Genomic DNA, 23,979 nt, shown 5'->3' with positions numbered 1-23,979 from the left:
AGAGAGATATTTTTTGTTATTTTTAATATTTTAATAGAGTCTAATAGCAAAAAAGGTCTTTACGTTCGATACTTCCTGCGGAAAACATCCCTACGTTTCAATTTTTTGCGTTTTCATCCCTATTTTCCCCATTTCATTGCGAAAAAATCATTTTCACCAGTTTAAAACGTAGGAACGTTTTGCACACTAGCTAAACGTAGAAACATTTTGTACTATTAGACCTTTTAATAATTATTTGGATTCACTTATACTTTTTAAAATATTTAAGAGTAGGATTGTAATTTATTTATTTTTTATTATTTTATTTAAATTGGAGGGTATTTTGGTTAAAAATTGATGAAAATGACTTTTTTGCAATGAAACATTGAAATAAGGGCAAAAATGTCAAAAAACAAAAGATCGACGTGTTTTGCACAATAACGTTGAAAGATAGGGACATTTTGTACTAATTATCCAAATAAAAACTATGGTACAAATATAATTACTCTCGCCATTTAAAAAATTAAAAAATCTAGGCCCCCATTTAGTAATAATTTTTCATCCAAAAAAATTAATTTTTAATGATTATTTTACTATTTCAACAATCATTTCTACTTTGTCACTCGCAGTTAAAATGTGTAACCCACTTTTCTATGTGATCAAAAAATCAATTTTCAACCCAGCGGTAGCATTGTTGAGGTGCGCCCTTATAAACAAGTTCTAATCCTATCAGCAACGGCTCTAAGAGGCAACTCACTCATCTTCTTCCACTATCGAAACCTGAGTACTCGTACGGACGCCGTTGTATCAGGTTTTCTCCGTCTCTCTCTCTCCGTGGATCACAATTTTCCATTACGCAAAATTCAGAATCTAATGATTTTTACATTTTATTTGGATTGCCAAAATTTTGGTTGTACCACTAGGGTTTCAGATTTTGTGATAATACATTATTGGACTGGGTTTCGTTAGTTAATTTGGTAATATATTGGATTTAAGAGCTAGGTTTCTTTCAATTTCTTGGATTTCCTAAAAATTTTCATCCACGTAGTTCATAGATTTGAATCGGTTACTATGAGAAATACGTATGAGAGGAAATTGAGCTGGTACCGAACTTCACATGGAAAATACCTGCTACCGAGTGCAAGAATTAGCATTACTGAAGCATTTGACTCTGATGAACCATACTTTGCATAACACTACTGCGTATGTTTTTTTGCAAAACCATGGGTTAGGGCTGGAAGAAAAAATGGGTCTGTAGGAGCAATTCAATTCGCTGAGATTTAGGGTTTTGATGATAAAGTGTAGGAAGATAGACGAAAACTCCAGTGAGCAGGTACTCCCTGTTGTGAAGTATGTTGGTAGAGTGTGAGGAAGATCTGCAATTTATCCTGTGCCATATATATATATATATATATATATATATATATATATATATATATATATATGTTCATCTGTAACTTTTAGTCTTTTGGTTAAATTTATTAATTTGTCATGCACGATGCTTGCTGTTAGTCCTAGTCTTGGCAGCTTGTAAACTGTTGTAGCAGGAGTTGTGTGGGCTGCAGCCTCGCACTCAATATACCGGATAATATGTCATGAAATGGAGTTTTTGATGCCTTTCTTTCATTAGGTGTTTGTCCATTTATTTTTGGTAAGAGGTGTTGCAATACTAAGGATGTGGTTGGCACCACCTTTTTTGAATTGGTGAACATATTGGTGCTGGTTTCCTGATTTATAATTTGTTGTAAGGTGGTTTTGTTTGTTGAAAAAATGTTGTAAAGTAGTATGGGAATCTGGTGTTTTAAAATCATGGATGAAGTAAAGATTTTTGGACTCACTGGCATGGTCTTGGGTGTGTGGTTGTGGTGGACAGGAAGGAGGCAGCAGCAGCTGTGTTGTTGGTGATTATTTTGCAGGAGTGGTGGTTTGGATTGGGATAGTTTTGGACATGAGCTTAGAAAGGAGCCGAAGCAGGAGCCCGATGGATCGTAAGATCCGCACCCAACGCTATTCCTATCGTGATGCACCGTATAGACGGGATTTGCGTCAGGGTTTCAGGTTATTTGGTTTTAATTCATTCACATGTTCTTATTTTTTACTTCAGAATAGCATGCATTAATTGGGAGAAGGAAACTGTTGTACGTAACCAACCCTTACCTCGTTTAGGAGACGCTTCTATGTGAATGCTTGTATATCTGAATTTTTTTTTTCCCTTTTGAGATATTCACATTCTATGCAATTATTCTCTCTGTTTTGTAGTGTTATGTGTTGCTAGCAACTATTTTACTAATGTTTTGCTTTGAAGGAAGTTTCTTTCTGTCAGATTCTAAACAATTTTAAACCGTGCTCTTTGCAGCCAGAACAGTTTGTGCAAGAACTGCAAAAGGCCAGGTCATTTTGCTAGAGAATGCCCTAATGTGGCCATTTGTCACAATTGTGGTCTTCCTGGGTAGGTATCCTTTTGGATACATTTTCTAACTAGGTTGCTTCAAGATATTTAATCATGTTGAAACTGTAAACTTTGAGCATTTCACATTTATTTGCTTGATAAATTACATGAATTAGCAAAGAGGCTAGAGCTGCCTTGTAATTTTTGACATATTCGAGTCTTAATGCTGAACCTCCCTTTGTATACCAATATTTCTTGCTATTATACTTATATACGGGGATATGTGTGTTTATTGGCTTCAGCCAGTAGAAATATGGGTCATTTACAGTAGATTTACTTCTAGATACGCTGTTAACCTTGGGTTTTTGGCCAAAACATTACATTGTTCCCCGAGACCCTTCGAGTGATTCAATCGGTACAATGGTGTGCTGATCCTATTGGGTTGGGCCCGTCTGCATAAGGCCCCACTGTCGTGGCATAAGCACCCTAGGGACTCATATCCGAGGTGCTGTCTTAGTTTTCCCTGACCATTTTGTGCCTATTTTCTTGCATGTGTTATGGGTCTGGCTTTTTCTTTACATCTGATTGAAACTCTGAGCAATCGACTTAGGAACAAGAAATTTTCCGTGATGTACAGTTTGCTGTATAATTTGACCAAACTTTGTCTTTCGTTTTTGGAGCAATGACTAGATTTTTCCTAATCTGGTTGAAAATCTCATTTCAATTCTGTGCTTTCTAACCAGTAAATTGTCCTTTGAGGTTAAAAAGTCATATACTTTGTGTTTTAATGTTTGATATTTCTTTTGAAAATTTGGACCAGGCATATTGCATCAGAATGCTCCACGAAGTCTCTTTGTTGGAACTGTCGAGAACCTGGCCATATGGCTGGTAATTGTCCAAACGAGGGAATCTGCCATACCTGTGGCAAGGCAGGACATCTTGCTAGAGACTGTGAAGCTCTTCCGTTGCCACCTGGTGACCTGAGGCTGTGCAATAACTGCTTTAAGCAAGGTCATATTGCTGCTGACTGTACCAATGACAAGGCCTGCAAGAATTGTAGGAAGACAGGTCATCTTGCCCGAGACTGTCAAAATAAACCTGTCTGCAATTCCTGTAATATATCTGGGCACGTGGCTAGAGACTGCCCGAAGGGCAATGTTTTCGATGAGAGGGGTTCTGGAATTCGTGGAGGTGGATACCGCGATATCGTATGTCGAAACTGCCAACAGGTAGGTCATATGAGTAGGGACTGCATGTCGATGGCGATATGTCACAATTGTGGCGGAAGAGGACACATGGCATTTGAGTGTCCATCCGGAAGGTTCATGGACCGCTTTCCCAGGAGGTACTGAAGGATTAAATTTGTGGCTTTTCTATCATATGTTAGCTCGACCATATTTATCCCTCTTTTTATTTTCATTTGAACTTAGTGGTGGTGCACTTTTTGGAATAATTTATGGTTGAACTTCTTGAATCCAAACTTGTTACTTTGTAGAACATTGAGTTATGAAATTACTTTTGTATTTAAAGTTCTTCTATATATACGAGGACATGGTAGTTATAATCTGATTTAATGTGCATATATACATGCAGCTGCCTATCACTGATGCTGATGTGATGCAGTTTCAAATGCGTTTCTTGATTGTTAAGAACTTTGAATACTTGTGAGATTATTCAAGTGCATGTTTAAGGATCTCGATTCCTGCTACCCCTAGGGCTCATAGGGTAAAAGAACAGAGGAAATGGAATAGGTTAAGAGGCAGAATCGCAGAATTAGATCGTAGTTGATAGTACAGAATGGACAATATTTATACCTAAAACTTCACTTGACATTACAAAATGGACAATATTTGTTTGTCATCGCATGACCTTCATAGAAACATGCCTCACTTTGAAATTATAGTAGCTAGTCTAGGTTGATAATAAAGTGGAGTTTCATGAAGTTGGATGTGTTAGGGATGATGGACGATTATTAACGTTGAAAATTGATTGTGCAACTATTACAAAAGAGATTAATTTTCCTTAAAGAGCAAGAGGATAGGGATCAATAGAGCATTTTTCACAACAAAAATTGAGAGGAAAATTCATTTTTCAAATGTTGGACTACTTTGTTTTGGGGATTGTATTCGAGTATCTCCAAATTTTTATTTTTTAATACACATGAAGCTCGATTACATTTCTAAACAATTTTATGTTCAACGGTTGTAGTACTTTGTTTGAGTGACTCAAGTTTGAGTTTCTCGAATACCAAATCATTATTTTTCAATTCAAATTTAGATTTAGCAAAAAAGATCATTTAAAGTTAATTTTACTTAAAAAAAAGTTTCACAAGAATATAATCTTGCTAACAAATATTGTAATAAATTCTTCATAGATTGAATATCTCTTTATTATTTTATTTTTTGCGTATAGTAAGTATTCAACGGACGGTATCATAATGTGCAAGAGGGGAAATCTTTTATGAAATCAATTATTCAATGTATTGCCCTATCGATAAGGGACACATAGGACGATAGGTTCGGCTGTTGCAAAGGGCTCCATGGCCCGAGCTCATATACTCCAGCCGCGCTCCATAACGGATCCTGTGATCTCGGACCTTGGTCCTTAACCCAAGGTGAAAGTGGGTACTTCGGGCCCTAAACAGAGACCTTGGAATTGGGATTTATTTAGAGTGAGAGTGTGAATGAGGTAGAGAACTCGAAAGCATTTCGTGATATGAGATCGACTCGTGGTCAAATTTGCCTACCACTATAATTTATTTGAAGAGTACAATAATTAGCAAATCCGTTGTAGTCTTGTTGGTTAGGATACTCGGCTCTCACCCGAGAGACCCGGGTTCAAGTCCCGGCAACGGAATCTTCTTTTTAATATTTTGGCCGTTTTGTGAGAATTTCTGAGATTTTGTTTGACATGGATAGAAGTTGAAAGCCAACTGTATTTAATTGGTTCGAAAATATTGATCTGTAATATGTAGAGATCACTGACGCAAAATGAAAAATTCAACTAACTGTTGTGGATTCTGATATTTTGTTTAGCGAAAGCAAAATCATTTTTATTCTGATATATTAGGATGATCCTTGCTTGAATTTTAAGTTAATTAAGAATATTAATTGAGATGATATCCTGGAATTTCTCATCTCATGTTCCTTGATTTCCATTCATTAACAACTTTATGCTGATATTTCTTGCTTCATTTTGGAAGCTGCTTTTCAAGATGACTGGTTGTTCATTAGAATTTTGCAATATTTTGCTGTCTTAGTCCCTTGTAATTGGCATGTTTTTACAAGAAGAGTGGAGAAGTTCAGTATTATATTATAATCAACATAATTTTAGCTTCTTCCTTATTTCTCGATAACTTTTTGTATGGATAATTGGTACAAATCGTCCCCATCTTTTAAATTTATTGTGAAAAATATTCTTACCTTTCATTTTTTAACATTTTCGTCCCCACCTTTCACCTTTCTTTGCTCAAAAGGTCCTTTTGACAATTTTATCCTCCATTCAAATGAAACAAAAATAAAACAAAACAAAAAATAAAGAATTAATTGTAACCAGTTCCAAATTTTTCAAAAAATTATAAATCAGTCACAATTTATTGTGTATTGAAAAATTTTAAAATGATAGAGAGAAAAGAAACTTGAATGCAAAGGGAAATAATCAAGAAATAGAAAAATTTTCAATCATAACCAATGGAAATGAAAAATTTTGAAGATTACGTGATTTTTGCCTCAGGCCTTCCACCGACTCTTCACTGAACAAAAATTGAGATTTATGCTTATCCATTTTTGAAAATTTTTCATTTTCATTGGCCATGATTCAAAATTTTTTCAATTTCTTGATTATTTCCCTGTGCATTCAAGTTTCTTTTTTCTATCTTTTTGGGTAACTTTAAAATTTGTTAGTTCACAATAAATTGTGATTGATTTGTAATTTTTTTTTTTGAAAATACGGTACTATTATTGCAATTAGTTCTTTATTATTTTTTTATTTTTGTTTTATTTGAATGGAAGGTAAAATCGTCAGAAAAACTAGTGAGAATGACCTTCTACGCAAAGATAGGTGAAAGATATGGGCAAAAATGTCAAAAAATGAAATATATGAATGTTTTCCATACTAAACTTGAAAGGTAGGGACGTTTTGTGTTGATTACTCCTTCTTCGGTATTAGGTACAAATACAAACTAATCCTTATTTCCAGTGAATCTACAATGTGATCTATAAATCCTTATCTAGAATGTGATAAATGAATTCTTCTTTACAATCTAGTAGAAAGATATATAATCAATGATCTGGTGGACATATCCCTTATTGTCTCTTATTTTATTTTTTCTTCGTGGCCGCCTTGTTGGAACTCTGAATTCCCAATCTACGTTGTGCAGAATGTGTATAATATTCTTCTCGAGGAGCTTAAAAAGAGAACTCTGATTCAGATACTGCATCAAAATTCTGATAAAATGGCCATCGATGTCATTCTAGTCGAGACATAATGTCATTGTCGTCAAATGTGCGATATTGTTCCCATTCCGACAACTAAGTCAAAATTGTAGTTGCAATATAATAATGGCTCGAGAACACTAAGTTATTACAAATTTTGAAATCACCTTGGATCTTTGTTTTATAAAGGGCTCGAGTTGACGGCGTAGGCTAATGATAGAGCCTAACTCAATTTCTGGGTTTGACCTCATCCTTTGAAATGAGCTCTACCTTTTAGGGTCGGCCGGTGGCCATCATTGAGCTGCCTTCTAGCATGGTGGAGGACCTAGGAGAATAGGCCGAGGCCTTAGTAGGCTGGTCGGCATCCGGTCCAATACTTGTGGGTGGCTTGCCGCAGCATGCAGAATTTTTTGCCTGGCTTGGGACGCCCATCGACAAGCTTGTGATAGTACCCAGTCCTTTAAGGGGGGCAACCCTAGTGTGCACCAGATGCACCTATTCGTGTTTTCTCCGATTTTCTTTACTTCGATATGATTATGAAACTTTAAACACGAAGTGGTGTTGCTCTTATAAAAAATTATAACTATTGGTAACACTTTGTTTCACTATCTGTAAATAAGATTGGTGATTTGTTGCTTGATATACACTTGAGTATCATATGATACGTGAATAATGTTTATATTGACACTATAATTTTTATTTTTTACATGATATTTTAATTGTAGTTAAACTCCTAAATTTATACTCATTATAACAATTATTTTCTTAACTATTATCAGTCGAATTTTTATCTTCAACCTTCTATTAATTAATAAGTCTCTTCCTTAATGATGATTTATTCTAAATATTTTATTTTCATGCTTTGAAACAAGGAAAAAAATATTTTTTTCACACTTTTTATTTTCATCTTTTAAATATGTTAGGAAAATAAATTATTTTACACCATTTCATAGGACTTTTGCACATACAACCGTTATCAAATACAAAATGTGTTAATCAATGAAAAGTTCGAGAATAAGAATGACATAAAAAATCGTTAGGAGCATAATTATCATAATAAGCAGATATTAAGAATCTTAAGTACATATTTAATTAAAATATGGTGCGGATATAATTACTATTTTCAGCTACCACAAAGGACTCAAATAAAAAATCTGAATAAAACCTGAATTTAATTCAAGTTTTGCCCATTGTAAAAGTGGCATGCAATGTTCTGATTTTTATTGTGTACTTTGTGTATTTTGTTATCATGTCTCAACCACACGAGAAACCATCCACCTGACATTAGCAAATGGCTACAATTTGAGAAATTTAGGTAAATTATACTAAAAAGAGAAAATAACAATTTTAGTATTCTTTAAATACACTTTACATACACTTCTTTAAATTTTCTTTTTCGTTAATTTAAAAAATGAAGCTTATTCTTCTTTCTTAAATAAGATAAAAAATTATACTATTGTTATGAGCGATCAATCAAAAAACAAGTTGTAGTAGTAGTTTCAGTCCAAAAAGTCTTAAACAACCCAAAATTTGAACACATACAGCGAAAAAAAATCCATCAAAGTTTTATTCAACAGTTCTACAACACCATTTTGTTCTGGAGTTTCAAACACTGTTAAGTATCTCAAGATGTCTTCAGCCCTATAGAAGCTATTGAATTATAAGAATACCTTCGATTGAGCTTGGCACGAATTCATGTTCAAGTGCCTATAAATTCACGAACCAAGCTTTAACTTGGCAAAATGGGTTCAAATTAGAACTTTTACAACCTATTCCTCTTTTCAGGATTGTCCATGATCAAAGCTATTCCTAACTTGGTGATTTTACGGGCTTGAAATAAGTTTTTCACTGCTCCTTTCTTTTCCCAATATGAGAATAAGTTATAGAGAAGTGACTTATTTGATACTACTTTTACAAGTATATTTAGAGCCCATTTGTTAGATATTATGCTTTTGCTTTTCCCTTTATAGAAAACCTTTCTAAGCCAAAAAATAGCATTTTCAAAAAATTATTCAAACATGTTCAAGATGACTCTAAAAAAATCTTCGACTTATTAGAAGTCTTGCCAAGTGTGCCTTTAGTATAACTAGCTTAAAATTGACCAAGTATGCAAGTTGAGCTTTACCGTAACAACGAAACGTAATATGCCCCTCTTGTAGGCCCTAAGGTTTGTTCGCTTATGTGATTTGGTAACTTGTTCGTTGCAAACTTGGCAAATTGTGCTCGGTTGACACAATGATCATAATCACACCAAATCCTGAAACTAAATCAGAGCCATTTACATTGAATCATATATCAAACAAACAAGTGACAAAATATGACAGCCTCATATTACATCATTTTTGGATTCTTTAGCCTAAAAATATCAACCCTTCTTCAGATTAAAATCCCATTTTTATTTTTTCATTTTTTTTACCAGGTGGGAATAATCCCATCTATTTCAACCACTTGTACGTCCAGCCACATGGCAACCACCAATTGGCCAGTGCATGACAGCCTCAAATTAGACATCTTTTGATATAACACTACACACTAGACAATTATAAATTCAGTAGTGAGAATAAAGGTTTTGTGGCAAAGAGAGGAAAACAAAGAGATAAGATTTTGTAAATTGCCATTTGTGTGTCAAATTTTAGCAGCAAAAATATAGCAATGGCCTCAGCATCGCTCATCAAGTCATCTCCTGTTCTTGATAAGGCTGAGTTTGTTAAGGGTCAGTCCCTTCGCCAACCCTCCGTCTCCGTCGTCCGGTGCCACCCGAATGCGGTGACTTCGCTCACAATACGAGCATCATCCTATGCCGATGAGCTTGTTAAGACTGCGGTATGTGTCTAATTTCTTTTATTGTTAACTTGTTGCAATCGGCGTCAAATACTATAAGCTACAAATAGAAAGCATTCATTCTTCGGCCCATATTTTCATTTCCCGAAAGACTTCAATTGGTATTTGCAAGAAATAGTGAATCTTAAAACATGTTTTTTGAACAACGAACTATGATTTTGAACACAATAGAGCATACTAAGGCAGAGAAAGAGGGATGAATTTAGAGGTGTAAAACTAGTTGATTAACAGTGGAGAATGAATAATGCAGAAAACTGTTGCATCACCTGGCCGTGGAATTTTGGCCATGGATGAATCAAATGCTACCTGTGGAAAGCGTCTTGCTTCGATTGGGCTTGAGAACACCGAGGCTAATCGCCAAGCTTACCGTACCCTCCTCGTGACAGCCCCCGGCCTCGGCCAGTACATCTCTGGTGCCATCCTCTTTGAAGAGACTCTCTACCAATCGACCACCGATGGCAAAAAGATGGTTGATGTCCTCGTCAAGCAAAACATTGTCCCCGGTATCAAAGTCGACAAGGTAATGCACAAATTTGGGGAAAATTTAAAAACTTTTAAAACAAGATTCGATGATACTAAAGATATGCTAATTTGGATCGGAGCAGGGTTTGGTTCCCCTTGCTGGTTCAAATGATGAGTCCTGGTGCCAAGGACTCGATGGCCTTGCTTCCCGGACCGCTGCTTACTACCAACAGGGTGCTCGTTTTGCCAAATGGTAGGCCTGGATCACGATTTTTGAGTCCATTTCCTTGTTCTTAACAGCACGGTGTCACAATTTTCATGTCCTAAATTTTGAAATGCCCATACTGATATCATCTACCTATGCTTCATCTTTTAGGCGTACCGTTGTGAGCATTCCAAATGGTCCATCTGCCTTGGCCGTGAAGGAGGCCGCTTGGGGCTTGGCTCGATATGCTGCCATTGCTCAAGTATGTATCGAGTTTAAAGCACAACTTTTCTACATACAAAACACTAATGCTGATATAAATAAAATTTTAGCTTATTTTTCTTTCTAAACACTGTTTAGTGCAGACAAATATTGTTAAATCTAATGTTTATTTATTATTCAGGACAACGGATTGGTCCCGATTGTTGAGCCAGAAATCTTGCTTGATGGTGAACATGGCATAGACAGGACTTTCGAAGTTGCCCTAAAGGTTTGGGCTGAGGTTTTCTTCTATTTGGCCGAGAACAATGTTCTGTTCGAGGGTATTCTTCTCAAGCCGAGCATGGTTACTCCTGGAGCCGAATGCAAGGAGAAGGCAACCCCCGAGCAAGTTGCTGATTACACTCTCAAGCTTCTCCACAGGAGGATTCCCCCAGCTGTCCCTGGAATCATGGCAAGTATCCTGGTCTTAATTTTCGTACTTAAAGCTTATATCGATAGTTTTCCTTTAATGATTAAAGAGAAGAGAGAGAATCAAACAAAGAGTCGATATGGAACCTAAGCATTTTTGGCTAAAGCTTAAGAAGTTTACCTATAAGTAAATAAGTTTTGCAATGAGTTGATTTTTTTTTGGGACGAAGTTGAAAATAAGTGAATTACTTTTATTTTGACACTAATGTAAGAGTTACCCTCAAAATAAGTAATTTTAAGCTTGCCAAACATGCTTCCTAGTATGACGCTTCAGCAGCAACATCGGTTAATTCTAAGCTAGATGGATTCTTCAACAAATAATGTCTTCATGTGATCTTATGTATAGACTAACAGAGTCAATTGTTTGATTTGAGCAGTTCTTGTCTGGTGGGCAATCTGAAGTAGAAGCAACCTTGAATTTGAATGCCATGAACCAAGCCCCTAACCCATGGCACGTATCGTTCTCCTATGCCCGGGCCCTCCAGAACACATGCTTGAAGACGTGGGGAGGACGCCCCGAGAACGTCAAGGCAGCACAAGATACTCTGCTGGTTCGAGCCAAGGCCAACTCCCTTGCTCAGCTCGGGAAGTACACTGGTGAGGGTGAATCCGATGAAGCCAAGAAGGGAATGTTTGTCAAGGGCTATGTCTATTAAGCTTATTGCACCAAGTCTATATATGAAGAAGAATTTGATCATGAAGAGAGGAACATGATAGAAATGGAGCCTATTTTTGTTCATCATATGTACTTTTTACCACTTAGTGAACTTTGTACTAATGAAACTAGTTAGTTTGTATCAATGGGTGGTATAAAATTTTTCTAGTTGTGGTTTCAGTACTAATACATCTGTTCAAAACTTCAAATCTCAATGCCCTTGTAACGGATTAGAGATTTGGCTTGTGGATTCACCTATTTCAATGAACTTCTCTTCAAGATAGTGCCCAAATTGTTGTCTTTCATACATGTCAGAATTTACTCTGAAAAGATTTTTCACAATCTCATGACCGTCAATAGTTACATACAGGGTTCAACAGGCATTTGGTCGCATACCTTATCATTGGGTCATGAACTTGACTCTCGAGCAATGGAAATTACAGACGCGTACCCTATCATTAATGGGCCATTAACTTTCTCGACGGTTGAGCAATGGAGAGAGATAGAAATCTATAATAGAATTGAGTAACAATAATCAAGTTGATTATCTTTGATATGTAAACTTGAGAGTCAATTCTTGTGAAGGGACGTCAAAGATATAAATGGAAATATTTCCAAGAAACTACAAAATCTGATCTATAAGATCCAAATATCGAAGTTAATTTTAATAGAAACAAAAGTAGCTAAACATCAAGTCACTAATGCATAATCTTCCCCATCCTTCAATGTATTTAAAAATAAAATTAAAAATTAAAAAAATTTAAAATTTAAAAAATTAAAGAACGAAAAACTTCAATTTGCAAGGACCTATACATGTTTATGTATGAGCTCAGGAACAAGACCTAACTCAATCTCTAAGAGCAAAATCTTTCGAAGCCAATAACCTGAAATCGAATTTCAATTGGATCAGGGAAAATTCAAAAAAATAAAAACAAAAAAATTGTATAAGCTTCAGAAAAGTACTTTACCTATAAGTAATAAGAAAAATTTGAAACAAATATATTTTTACTGTTAGTCAACATTCAAAATAAATAAATAAATAAAAATACATACATACATACATACATATATATATATATATATATATATATTGAAAGCAATCCCAATATTTAACTGGAAAAAGAACATCCAAGACATGTATGAGAAAAAAGTGTTACTTTAAAGTACGTTTCACTAGCTTTTAACTTTTAAGCTTAACCAGACATTCATTTAAATTGCCTTTCGCCTAAATCACCGAGCAAGACAACAAGAACAATTTAGTTAGAGAACGAGAAAAGACTGGCCATGTAACCATTTCCTGCTAAGCAAAGATTTAAGTTACTTGTTTGGTCACAATATATGCATAATACACATCTAGCAAACGAAATAATTACAAAAAAATAATAATAACTAATTTTCTGTCCCCATTGCCTTTTGCTTTCATAAGATCTAGTTTACATGAGATTATCTACATTTCACTCTACTCAATGTCAGATTTATTCACGGGAGGCTGCACAATATTTCTCCCTTTAGCTTTCACTAGTTGAAATGAGACTTCAGTGGTTGTAAAGGAAAACGCTACGGTTAGATGTCGCAGAGTTGCTGCTCTGCAAATCCCATCCTGCCTTAAATCCACTGTGTCTATAACTGCAGGAATTCCAGGAAATGTGAGGAGATTAGATCGTTTGCAATACAAAAATTAAAAAATTTAAGATATATCAGCAAAATACCAGTCGAAATTCATGACCAGCACAAGCATTTCCCTAGAACAGTACACAACCTAGTTCCAGTGAAATTTTTATTTAAAGAACCCTATACTGGCTATTACTTACCAAATTCCGGCGTAGAAAGTCTTATGTTGTATTATTAGACAGACAAATTGAGCAACTCAATCTCAGTAACTACAATAGGCACATTAGAAGGTACGATATAAATTTCACTGACACGATTGCTTGAATCAACAATAAATGTAAGATCAACTTGTAATTGTTTCACAACCAAGAAATGGAGAAATGAAATTCAGCAATGCATAACTTCTCCACAAGCATGTTTAGCATATCCATTTCAAACCATCTATATTTTACACAAAGTGATGGGAACAAGGCAAGCAATAGCTTCAAGCCATTCTGCCATCTCCTCTAGAAAGATGCAGCTACATATGCATCAAAGAAGTCGCCTACATCTGCACTGAGGTGAAAACCAATGCACGTGTCAGATGGGATATCAATATACATATGAAAAGCCATACGATAAGTATTGCCGTTCTATGTTCTCTTGGTCTGGAAAATGAAATTGCCCCTTATCTCCACACGCACAAACACCCCATATTCAATGGTGGATCCAGGATATTAAGTCAATTAGGGCAGCCGCTGACCCTTGACGGTTGCAATAATAAAATTGTTTATTAATATTAAAAAAAAATCAATCAACGTATGAATACACTAAAACGTAAAAGTCATATACATTTAAAAATATAATCCAATACAATCTAAAACAATGAGAAAAAAATATATTTTGCAATCATATATCCATGATCAAGTTTCAATTTTTTTACAAACTTAAGCGAGTTAAGATGAAATTTATACATAAAGCATGATTAAACGGTAAAGATAAGCTCCGAGCTCAGACGAAGGTTATGCAAAATTTTGAAAGTAATGATTATTAGAATTAGAATATTTTTTAATCTCAAAAGAAAAAAAAAAGTTTTTCGAACTCTTAAAAGAATAAAAAGCAATACATAATTGTCCAAATTTAAATTTTATAAAGTCAATTGATAAAACCTAAAATAAAAGTATATAAATTATGAAGTAATAATTAGTGTCAATAAATTTTTAAAAGAAATTATTTCGAAAATGAAATTTAATAATATATAATTGTTTAGTCATTATTTATTATATTAAAAAAATTTTAAAAAAAGTTGGAATACATGAAATTGATCCCCATACCTCTCACATATAAAGTGACCTCTCTGCCATATGAGCTTCATTCCCTGTTGCTGAATGTTAGTACAATTATTATTTAATATTTACTCATTGTTTACAATTTTAAAAATTAAAAGGGAAGGCGCTGTTAAAATGATTCGAACCCATATTTAATTGTATGGAAATGCGCCGCCCATCCACCTGCTTTACACACTCTTTCGTTCAATGTTCACACAAGAACATATATATACTTAACAAAAAAATTTCATTAACCTTTTTCTCGACGGATCCAGCACGGGGGGCCGTGCCAGCTCGCCAGGTGCTGGATCCACCCCCCTGCCCATATACCAAAAAAATCATTTCTTTATTCATCTATAAAGATTTACAAACTAAGAAACGAAGTTTGTAAAAAGAAATTTTTTTCCGAAAATTGTCGAAAATTGTATTTTGTATTTATACGTCAACATAACAGTGAGCTCTTATTTGTATTATTTCTTAGTTGAATATGCCCTCTTATAAACTACAATGGCAGAGAAAAAACCCTATATAGAGAATACAAATAACTTGACAAATAAATCATGCAATATCAATAATCTTAGTTTATACAAGGTAACATGGCAAAAATAATATATGTCAAAATCATGCTGAAGCATGAATGGTAGGGAGAGGAGGGGGAGAGAACAGTCGGTGAAAATTTTACACAATTGCCTGCCAGTAAGAGAGTATTTCAAATCCAGCAGAAGGTAGTTAAATAGGACACTTTTAAAAGGAAAAAGAAACTAATAAATATGCAATTAACATTTTTGACCATTTTGTAAAGTCTACAAAATTATTAAGTGTCTGTTTGGTTTGAATTAAAATTTGATTTTAATCTAAGTCAAAGTCAACAAATCAATATTAATCACATCTTTAATGGATCCCACAATTTTTCAACCACACAATTCAAAAACTTCTATCACAGTATATTAAAAAATCTAATTTTAATCTCCACCAAACACTCTCTAAGCCTTGTTTGAGCCCCTTTTTTGGGGAAGAATGAATTTTTGAATAGTGTATTGATAGAGAATGTGTGGTTAGAAAATAAGAAAAAAATTTGAATTTGAGTGTAATATTATTTTATTGAAGAATGTGTGGTTGAAATGATGTCAACACACTATTGAAAAATGCATTTTTCCAAAAGAATAGGGCTCAAACAAGGGCTAAATGTTAATTTGCAAAGTAGACTAATAATTTAGTATATAAGATTTGACTATTACTTTTCTGGTTTATTTATCATGCAAGTGTTTAAGATATCGATCTACAACATCAATCAATTCATGTATCAAATAAATTGATAGCAACCGAGACAACAAATTTTATTTTTTATTTTTGTCACCAAGTGTAAAAGCATTCATTCCAAAACAAATTCCACATGCTCCAGGAAAGCAACTCGTAAAAAAAGAAGCCCATTATATCTAAACATAATGATCATGCTGTGGATGGCAATATCCAGCTCAAGATGGAATGTATCTGCTAAGAAAAAAGGTCTAAAATTTTAATCTCCTATTTTTGGTGATCCGTTTAGGGAGATAAATATTTGAATCACATCACTAAACAGATGAACTCCTTAAATGTTTGAACAACTATAATCTCGTTACTTAACTTATCCTGTAATGTTGCTCAACTAATTCATACAAGTTAAAAGATGCAGTGTTTACCAATATCCTAGTCTAGAGGAAAAGGTCAACTGCTATTAATTTAAGCAAAATTTGCATAAGAGGTCCCCAATTTTTTAAATATGTGCAAATAGGTCCATATTGACATTGGTCCTTAATGGACGAGAATCGTCCACTTCACCATTAAAATGTTACATGCTATGCGTGTGGAGTATTGTTGTGAGACATAAAATGGGTAAAAGAGAATTTTAATAAAAATAAAAAGATGGAAAGAGAAAGAAAACAAAACAAGATAGCCCTACCCTAGCACCCGTCTCCCTATGGTTTTTGTCAACCATATCCCCTAGTTTGGCTCAATGTTTCTAAAATCAACCGGCTATTGACCCATAAAAGGTAAAAGGTTAATGACCTGCAAGGGAGTGTTTTTAGCCGATTTTGAGTGGCATCGTTTATGAAGGGTTGAAAAAATCGATGCTTCCTATTCTAGGCACCAATTTTAGATAGTTTAAAAATCACCCAAAATCGGTGTAGTATAATTTTGACAGTTTCCCTCAGAGTTGGTGAGTATTATTTTCAATGATATATATTTGTTTTTGATAGTTTCTCTTAGTAGCTGATTTTAATAAAGAAAATGAAGTTGCGACAATTAAGAATTAAGATAAAATGTTTTAATATTTTATTTTTATTATCATGCTTCCGTTTTAATTTTTTTATTAATGAAATTATATTGAATATTATAGCACATATTTGAGTATCCTAATTTTTTTTACAAAATTGCACACATTTTATATCGTATTCAAATGGCGTATCCATAGGCATAGCCACCATTCCTAAGTGTGTTCACCCGAGGTAGTTGTGAATATGCTTACATGGGTGCTCCTGCTCTCCTCTAATCCAAACCAAACCCCAATCTGAGGGCTTAAAACTTCAATGGTTGCTTTACTATCCTCTCAAATCTTTTATGTTCCTCTTCACCTCTTATCGCCTTTGATTTCTCACTTCAAAATAAAAATAGCATCCACCGCTTGCTCTTCGTCCATCTCCAGCTTATTTAACATCTTTTTTCTTCTAATAAGATGAACCAGGAAAACAGGTAAAGCCTAAGGTCGGTTCACCAGTTTATTGTTGGAACCAGCTAGTTGACTGATTTAGCCCCTAGGCGGCGTATTAGGTCCACGGTGACGCAACATAAAGACTCCTTATTCCTAGTTAGAATTTTTTTTTTAATTTATTTATTTATTTTTATTTTTTTACCGCGAAATATATGAACTAGATTAAGAAATATTTAAACTATGATTCATACTTATTATTCGATCTCGTGTCTTCACTGTTCCCTGGGATTGGGATTAAGTTTGGACCTTTTCTGTGCAGCATATATGGAAGTTTCCACCGATTTCCATATATGTGGTTCTTAATATGCCCCTGTTCAGTATGAATTAAAATTGAGATTTTAATCTAAGTCAAATTCAACAATTAATTTTAATCATATATTTCATGGGTCCCACAACTTTTTAATCACACATTTCATCAACTTTTATCAATATCTACTAAAAATCTGATTTTAATCTCCATGAAACAAGGGCTATATAATTGAACTTGTTTTTAGTTTTCCTAGTTGAACTAGCCAGTGCGATCTGGTCTACCACCTACCCACTATGGTTTTTGGCCCTCTTCGCCCCCTGCAAGCAAGGATAAGTAGGCTTTGTGGGGAACTTTGTTTTATTAACTTTCCTTTACTTTTTTATTTTCATTTCCTTCCTTTCTCCTGCTTATTTTATTTTGATTTAATAATAAAGGAGAGTATAATCATCTTTTTAAACAAAAAGATCGACTTTACACTGTCAAATAGAGAAAAAACTGACTAGCGGGAATCAACATGCATTAAGCTTGGAAAAACACATTTAAATGCAAAATTAAAAGTTGAGGACCAATTTTCCTACAAGTTCCATAGATTGGGGTCTGCAATGTGAGATACAAGAAAGTAATATTCTATCCTCGAAAAAAGACATATAGATCACAAGCAAAAAAAAGAAAGAAGCCAAAATTCGGGATGATCAGACCTTCATTAAAAACACATGCATATGAACTCGCATTTACAATGCCCTCATAATGAGCAGACTTCAGCTAGTGTGATTTCGAGTACTATGTGGGAAATGAGAAGTTATACCTCTCAACAACTAGAATAAAATTGTAAAGACTTAAAATATTGCAGTTTATACTGTTAAGGGATATAATTCCACATCGAATAAAAATGAAAATATATACTAACTTATAAGGTTTTGGACTATTCTTCTTAACAAGGTTGACCTTTTAAGATTGAACCTTAAAATTAACATGGTATCAGAGCTCATTAAACTCTAACGAACAATTTGATCTGATTAAGGCTCAAAAAAATAAGCGCACGGATTTTAAGATTGGTCTGCTCAAAAGAGTCACCATCTTTTTGGAGCATGTTAAGGAATAAAATCTCACATCAAATAAAGATGAAAATATACACAAACTTATAAGATTTTGGGCTGCTACTCTTAACAAGATTGACCTTTTAAGATGAAACCCCAAGTCTTAACATACACATCTTCTTTTAGCCTATGTAAACCAGCTAACTAATAAGCTGGAATATCAACACTCAATACATATCCATATGCCATACCTTCATCAATTCTCAGGCTCGCTTTTGAAGTATCCATTTGGAACCAAACTTGCATCTTCATGATGATTGCCAATCAAAGTATCCACTTGTTCCTTGGAAATCAAAACCAGAGATAAACTTTTTAAATTGTTAGCCATTATATCGGAAATGTGATTATTTAGATAGAAGGATCATAAAAAAGGTAAATAATAATTCAGAACTTTCCCATGCATCATTAAAAAGGAAAATACCTGGTCATTTGGAGCTTGTCCACGCATCCGTTGAGGTCTGGCATTGAGATCAATCAGCTTATTCTCCATTTTCCCATCAGGGGTACTGTTATTACCCAGCATTGGAATCAAAGATGCCATGTGATTTTGTTGATTTTCCTTCCGTTTAAAGTTAGAGGGCTCAATAGATTCCCTCTTAGCTTCACCCAGATCACCTTGTTGTGATCCTGGCTCGTCTAAACGTGAAGATTTATCCCCAGGAAACTACAAAAGCAAACCATAAAAGAAGGAAATATGAGGCCTTTTACACGACTGCTACAAAAATGAGTAGTGTTCTCTAACAACTACAAACCTCAACTCTCTGCCTTAATAGGAGATATCTTCCATGGGTTCTTTTACCACCAACATGGACCATCATATCACATTGGAGACAAAGGGAACTTCCATCTTTCTCACAATAAAAGAAGGCTACATACGAGGGTCCAATAATAAATGTATTTCAGGACGTGTTCCAACCTTTCAAATAATTGGAAGGAAGAGAAATGAACCTGCATACCAGGTGCATTTTCGCATATGTCGCAGCGTGGAACTGCACTGGGCTCAGCAAGCCCAACTCGCACGTGCCTACTCGCAAGCTTGTTGCACATATGGACCTGTCACACCACGTTAGCCTATCATTTTCACAACTACAATTTTCGTACAATAATAAGTTAAGAATAACACAAGTATTCCAATAAGTGAATAAAGATTCCTCCAAGGAATCTCATAGAACATTCTTCAAACTCATAAGATGGCATGATTCAGATGCCACCACAATGTAAGAAAGAACACAAATGCATTCTTCTCAGGCATACTTGATAGTAGTCCTGCCATCTGTCTCCAACCCTCTAAATAAGGCTTGATATTAATGGCTCAGATTTTCACTTTTATATACGTGCAGCAACCATGTATCCATTACAGGTGCACACTGGTGCACAAATCGTCATGGTGATAAATGTGTGCTATGAGGTAATCAAAAGATTATTATTCAATATAATGAGAACCACCCACATTCGAAATTAGCTGGCTAGGGCAAGTTTCGAGCCTAAACACTAGGCTAAGGAGGCCATTAAGTACTTGAAAAGCGACCCAAGTATTAATGAAATGAGATGTTATTCAAAAGTTTTAAGGTACTACAAGAATGATAGAAAACACATAGCATCAAGTACCCTGAAAACTCACAAAAATATGTACTTTAAAGTAATTGCAATTCCTACCATGGTAAAGTAATTTCTTTACGGCCAATTCTGATAGTATTTATCATTATATGCATATCTCAGCAAAGATCCACACGTCGACATTCAAAAATCTAATATGGATATACGATTCAATACAATAAAATAGTACTACCTAACAAAACATAATCTAACAAATAGATTTGACTAGTATTTACTCCCTCGCTAAATATTTCAATCAGATCCATTACGAAATACACAGAAACACAGTACACATAAAATCTACCATATACCTTATCATCACAAGAACTGCAAAGAGCTGCCTCGTCGGCTGCACAAAAAAGAATAGCTGCTGCACTCTCGCAAACATCACAGAGCGTTCTCATTATTCCTATTTACTTTGTTTTTTCCTTCTGATTCCTTATTTACTTTTTTCTTCTGATTCCTCAAAGACTTCAAACAAATTATATCATTATCAAATCCATGAATAGTAAATCAATCTAGTTTCATATTTAGGTATATATACATACATTATACGTACATATATATGTATATTTGTATGTAGAGACAGGTGGAGAAGGGAAGGAACAGAGGGGGCGGCGCAATTCTATTTTATATAGGGAGGCATGGGGTGGAATGTAGTGGGGTAGGTCGGAGGAGAAGTTCGGAATTGCAGAAAATAAAATAAAAAAGCTCGTATAGGTTTACTCTATCGCCAGCACTAAACATCATTCATACTCGCCACGGTAAGCTGACGCGTGTATATTTGATTTTGCCCCGTTTGACCCATTAATTTACTTTTCATTATATTTTATTTTCCTCTCTTCTATTTTTAACCACATAATCTTTAATAAAATAATATTATACGTAAATCAAAAAATTTTCATTTTTTTCAACCACTCATTTTTCAAAAGAACACTATTTCACCTATTTTCATTTTCAAAAAATGAGAGTCAGGGGCTTTGTGTTGTATGTTCCAAAATGCCGTTGGTTTTGAAAAATGAAACGTAGTTTTTCTTTTTCTTTCTTTTTCTTTTTCAGCTTTCAACAAATAAAATATATATATATATATATATTTAAGTTAAATATATGTGTATAGTTTTTATCTTTAATTAGAAATACATATTTTGCTATATTGATTGTGATTTTAATATAAAATGAAAGAAAGCGACTTTTAATTATCGTAAATATATATTTTGCATAACATAAAACCGTATTTAGATTAGAACTTATATTTCGTCATCATATTCAGGCCTTTTTTGAGGCCCGTTAATTTGAAGAAATATATTATGAGGAATATTATGTGTGGTTAAAAAATAAAGAAATCGTTTTTTATTTGCTTGTAATATTATTTTAATAAAAAAAGTGTAATTAAAAATGAATACTGTGAAAAAAAATAATGAAAAAGAATGTAAGGTAAATAATGACAATCAGGGTTTTAATTCTTGTAGGTTTCAATCTCTTTTTATTTTGACAAAGTAAAATTGTGATGCAGATAAATGCCCGGTAAGAGAAATGAAGCTAAACACAGAAGTGCACATCGACCATGTCCAAAAATTTGGTCATAGAAAATTAAATGAACTATATAAATGCATAACTTAATACCATATTATGTTGACTCGAAAAATATTTCTTCTAGTTTTTTGTTTTTGAAAAAGAGGAGAAATAATTATTATAGCAGAAAATAACTTAATACCTAGAGCCTGTTTATTTGGATTAAAATTTCAATTCAAAGTCAATATTGAATTTTAACCACATATTTCATGAAATTCACAACTTTTCAACCATACATTTCAAAAACTTATATCAAAACCCGTATATCCCATTAATGAATAAATCTCACATCGACTAGTCACCAAAATATAGACCATTATATATGAGATTGGACTACCCGTCTTAATAACATTGACATTTATATATGGAACCCCAAGTTTTAATATGTTATCATAGTATACTAAGCTCTAATAAATAATTTGATTCGATTAACACTAAAAAAATGCACATGAATTTAAGACTGATGTGCTCAAACAAGTCATCATCTTGTGGAGGTAAATCTCACATCGATTAATTATTAAAATGTAAACCAATCAATATGAATTTGAGCTATACCTCTTAATAGAGTCAAAATTTTAATATGAGACCTTAAGTCTTAATATATCCGACTCCGATCAACTTATTACCACAATTATATCCAACTTGATTCAATCCATTTTCCACCTATATTGTGTCCCCTTAATGCATGACAATTGGGACAATCCTAATGTTTGACAGCATTGTGAACTTGTCTTAAAATCCTAAGCTCGAGAAAGGATGCAAATGCAAAAGAAGAATGGGGTCCATTGGAAAATCTAGAAATGTAGGAGATGGGGTGGTCTTGCTGTACCCTCTTTTATTTGTAGCCACTAATTGCATTGTGTCGTGTGGAATGAAAGCAACCCTCAAGTAATTTTAATCCACTAATTTCATATCTGCCCTGCACATATCATACACCCCAACACTGATTTTCTAGAAGGACTCCAGTTATTGCCTTATTGCACTTAATGGAGTAAATTTGTCTGCGGTAACTGAACTTTTAGCATAATCTCAATTGAGTGATTAAATTTTAACTTATCTCAATTGAATCACGGAACTTCGATTTAGTTTCAAATAAAGATCACTATATACACATTTATCATCTCTCAAATTGAAATAAAGTGCTTATTTGATAGTCATATTGTAATTGATCTTCTACATAATTGATATGTGCCATTTTAAAAACGAAAATAAGAAAATGAAGAATGTGTCAATATTTTTATATCAAAGGGTTAAAAGACCTTTTTTTAAGCACTTTTAAGATGCGGTGGGGATGATAAATTTACATGCCACGCAATGATTACCTGTTGCCAAAATAGACGGAGTGTGAAATTTGAAATCAAGATTGACGATAAGTTATTAAATCGAAAATAAATTGAAGTTTAGTGATCCAATTGAAATTTCATTGACAGCTAACATATGAAATTTATCCATTATAGGGACGAGAACAAATTTCATGAAATGGATTAGATTTGGCCAAAATAAATTGAAAAATAGATAGGAAAGATTTATTAAAATTAGGGTTATTGATTTAGGTACTAAACTTGTTTAAGTCTGGATATCAATTTCAAGATTCATTTTAAATAATTAATATTAGGATTAGGTTTAACTTGTATTTGTTCGATTTCTATTTGATATGTTAACTTGATAACCTTGTTGAATTTTTTATTTTTTTTACATATGTCGGTTAAGAAAGAAAAGTACATTCAATTTCTTCGACTCTTAACTTCGATTGAAAAATGAAATTTTTTTAAGAAAAATAACATAAAATATAACAGGTTGAGCAAGTTTGACTTGACTTGAAGCTAAAACATTAATTTGTCAGGCTTGAATTTTTTAATATTGAAGTTCAGTGTGACTAGGGTTATAAATATGAGTTGATCATGGTTATTCTATACTTAGATGCTGTTCGATGAGGATTAAAATTAAATTTTTAGTTTTTTTTTTAGAGAAGTTGATTAAATATGTGATTTTTGAAAAGTTGTGAGACCCATAAATATATGGTCAAAATTATTTATTTATTTTGATTAAATTAAAATCTAAATTTTAATTGATACTAAATAGTGGCTAATAGTTGGCCTAGATAAGCATACGTACCTTTTTTATGTTATCTTTTAGAAAATCC

At 33.7% G+C, this 23,979-nt stretch overlaps 3 protein-coding genes and 1 non-coding gene across 6 annotated transcripts; 3 read left to right on the top strand and 1 right to left on the bottom strand.

Annotated features, from left to right (window-relative positions):
* Positions 1-648: 648 nt before the first annotated feature.
* Positions 649-3,935, top strand: LOC111412100 (zinc finger protein GIS2-like). Its single transcript, XM_023042868.1, has 4 exons — positions 649-790; positions 1,853-2,037; positions 2,336-2,428; positions 3,189-3,935. The coding sequence occupies exons 2-4, from the start codon at positions 1,928-1,930 to the stop codon at positions 3,718-3,720; spliced, it is 735 nt and encodes a 244-aa protein (XP_022898636.1). The 5' UTR covers positions 649-790; positions 1,853-1,927; the 3' UTR covers positions 3,721-3,935.
* A 1,216-nt stretch (positions 3,936-5,151) lies between these two features.
* Positions 5,152-5,224, top strand: TRNAE-CUC. The gene has a single exon. It is a non-coding gene; the product is annotated as a tRNA-Glu (tRNA).
* A 4,109-nt stretch (positions 5,225-9,333) lies between these two features.
* On the top strand, positions 9,334-11,946 carry LOC111412098 (fructose-bisphosphate aldolase 1, chloroplastic-like). The gene is made up of 6 exons (XM_023042864.1): positions 9,334-9,624; positions 9,893-10,162; positions 10,248-10,357; positions 10,481-10,571; positions 10,713-10,982; positions 11,377-11,946. Exons 1-6 carry the CDS (start codon positions 9,454-9,456, stop codon positions 11,653-11,655), a joined length of 1,191 nt encoding a protein of 396 aa, XP_022898632.1. The 5' UTR covers positions 9,334-9,453; the 3' UTR covers positions 11,656-11,946.
* Positions 11,947-12,919: 973 nt separating this feature from the next.
* Positions 12,920-20,961, bottom strand: LOC111412097 (B-box zinc finger protein 19-like). Of its 3 annotated transcripts, none has more exons than XR_002705963.1 (6): positions 19,625-19,721; positions 19,421-19,536; positions 19,090-19,332; positions 18,860-18,951; positions 14,828-14,890; positions 12,920-13,280 (listed from the first exon to the last, which is right to left on the bottom strand). XR_002705963.1 is itself a non-coding variant. In XM_023042862.1 (6 exons), the coding sequence occupies exons 1-5, from the start codon at positions 20,666-20,668 to the stop codon at positions 18,865-18,867; spliced, it is 636 nt and encodes a 211-aa protein (XP_022898630.1). In that variant the 5' UTR covers positions 20,669-20,961; the 3' UTR covers positions 13,259-13,280; positions 18,860-18,864. The 3 variants fall into 3 exon arrangements, 2 of the variants coding, with proteins under 2 accessions (XP_022898631.1, XP_022898630.1); XM_023042862.1 differs by lacking the exon at positions 14,828-14,890 and adding an exon at positions 20,576-20,961 and having other exon boundaries at positions 13,259-13,280; XM_023042863.1 differs by lacking the exons at positions 14,828-14,890; positions 19,421-19,536 and adding an exon at positions 20,576-20,961 and having other exon boundaries at positions 19,617-19,721.
* Positions 20,962-23,979: the final 3,018 nt, after the last annotated feature.

This window comes from Olea europaea, chromosome 16 (assembly GCF_002742605.1).
Source record: "Olea europaea var. sylvestris chromosome 16, O_europaea_v1, whole genome shotgun sequence".
Taxonomy (NCBI): Eukaryota; Viridiplantae; Streptophyta; class Magnoliopsida; order Lamiales; family Oleaceae; genus Olea; species Olea europaea.
The sequence above is the reverse complement of the archived record's forward strand: the minus strand, read 5'-3'. Positions and strand labels throughout refer to the sequence as shown.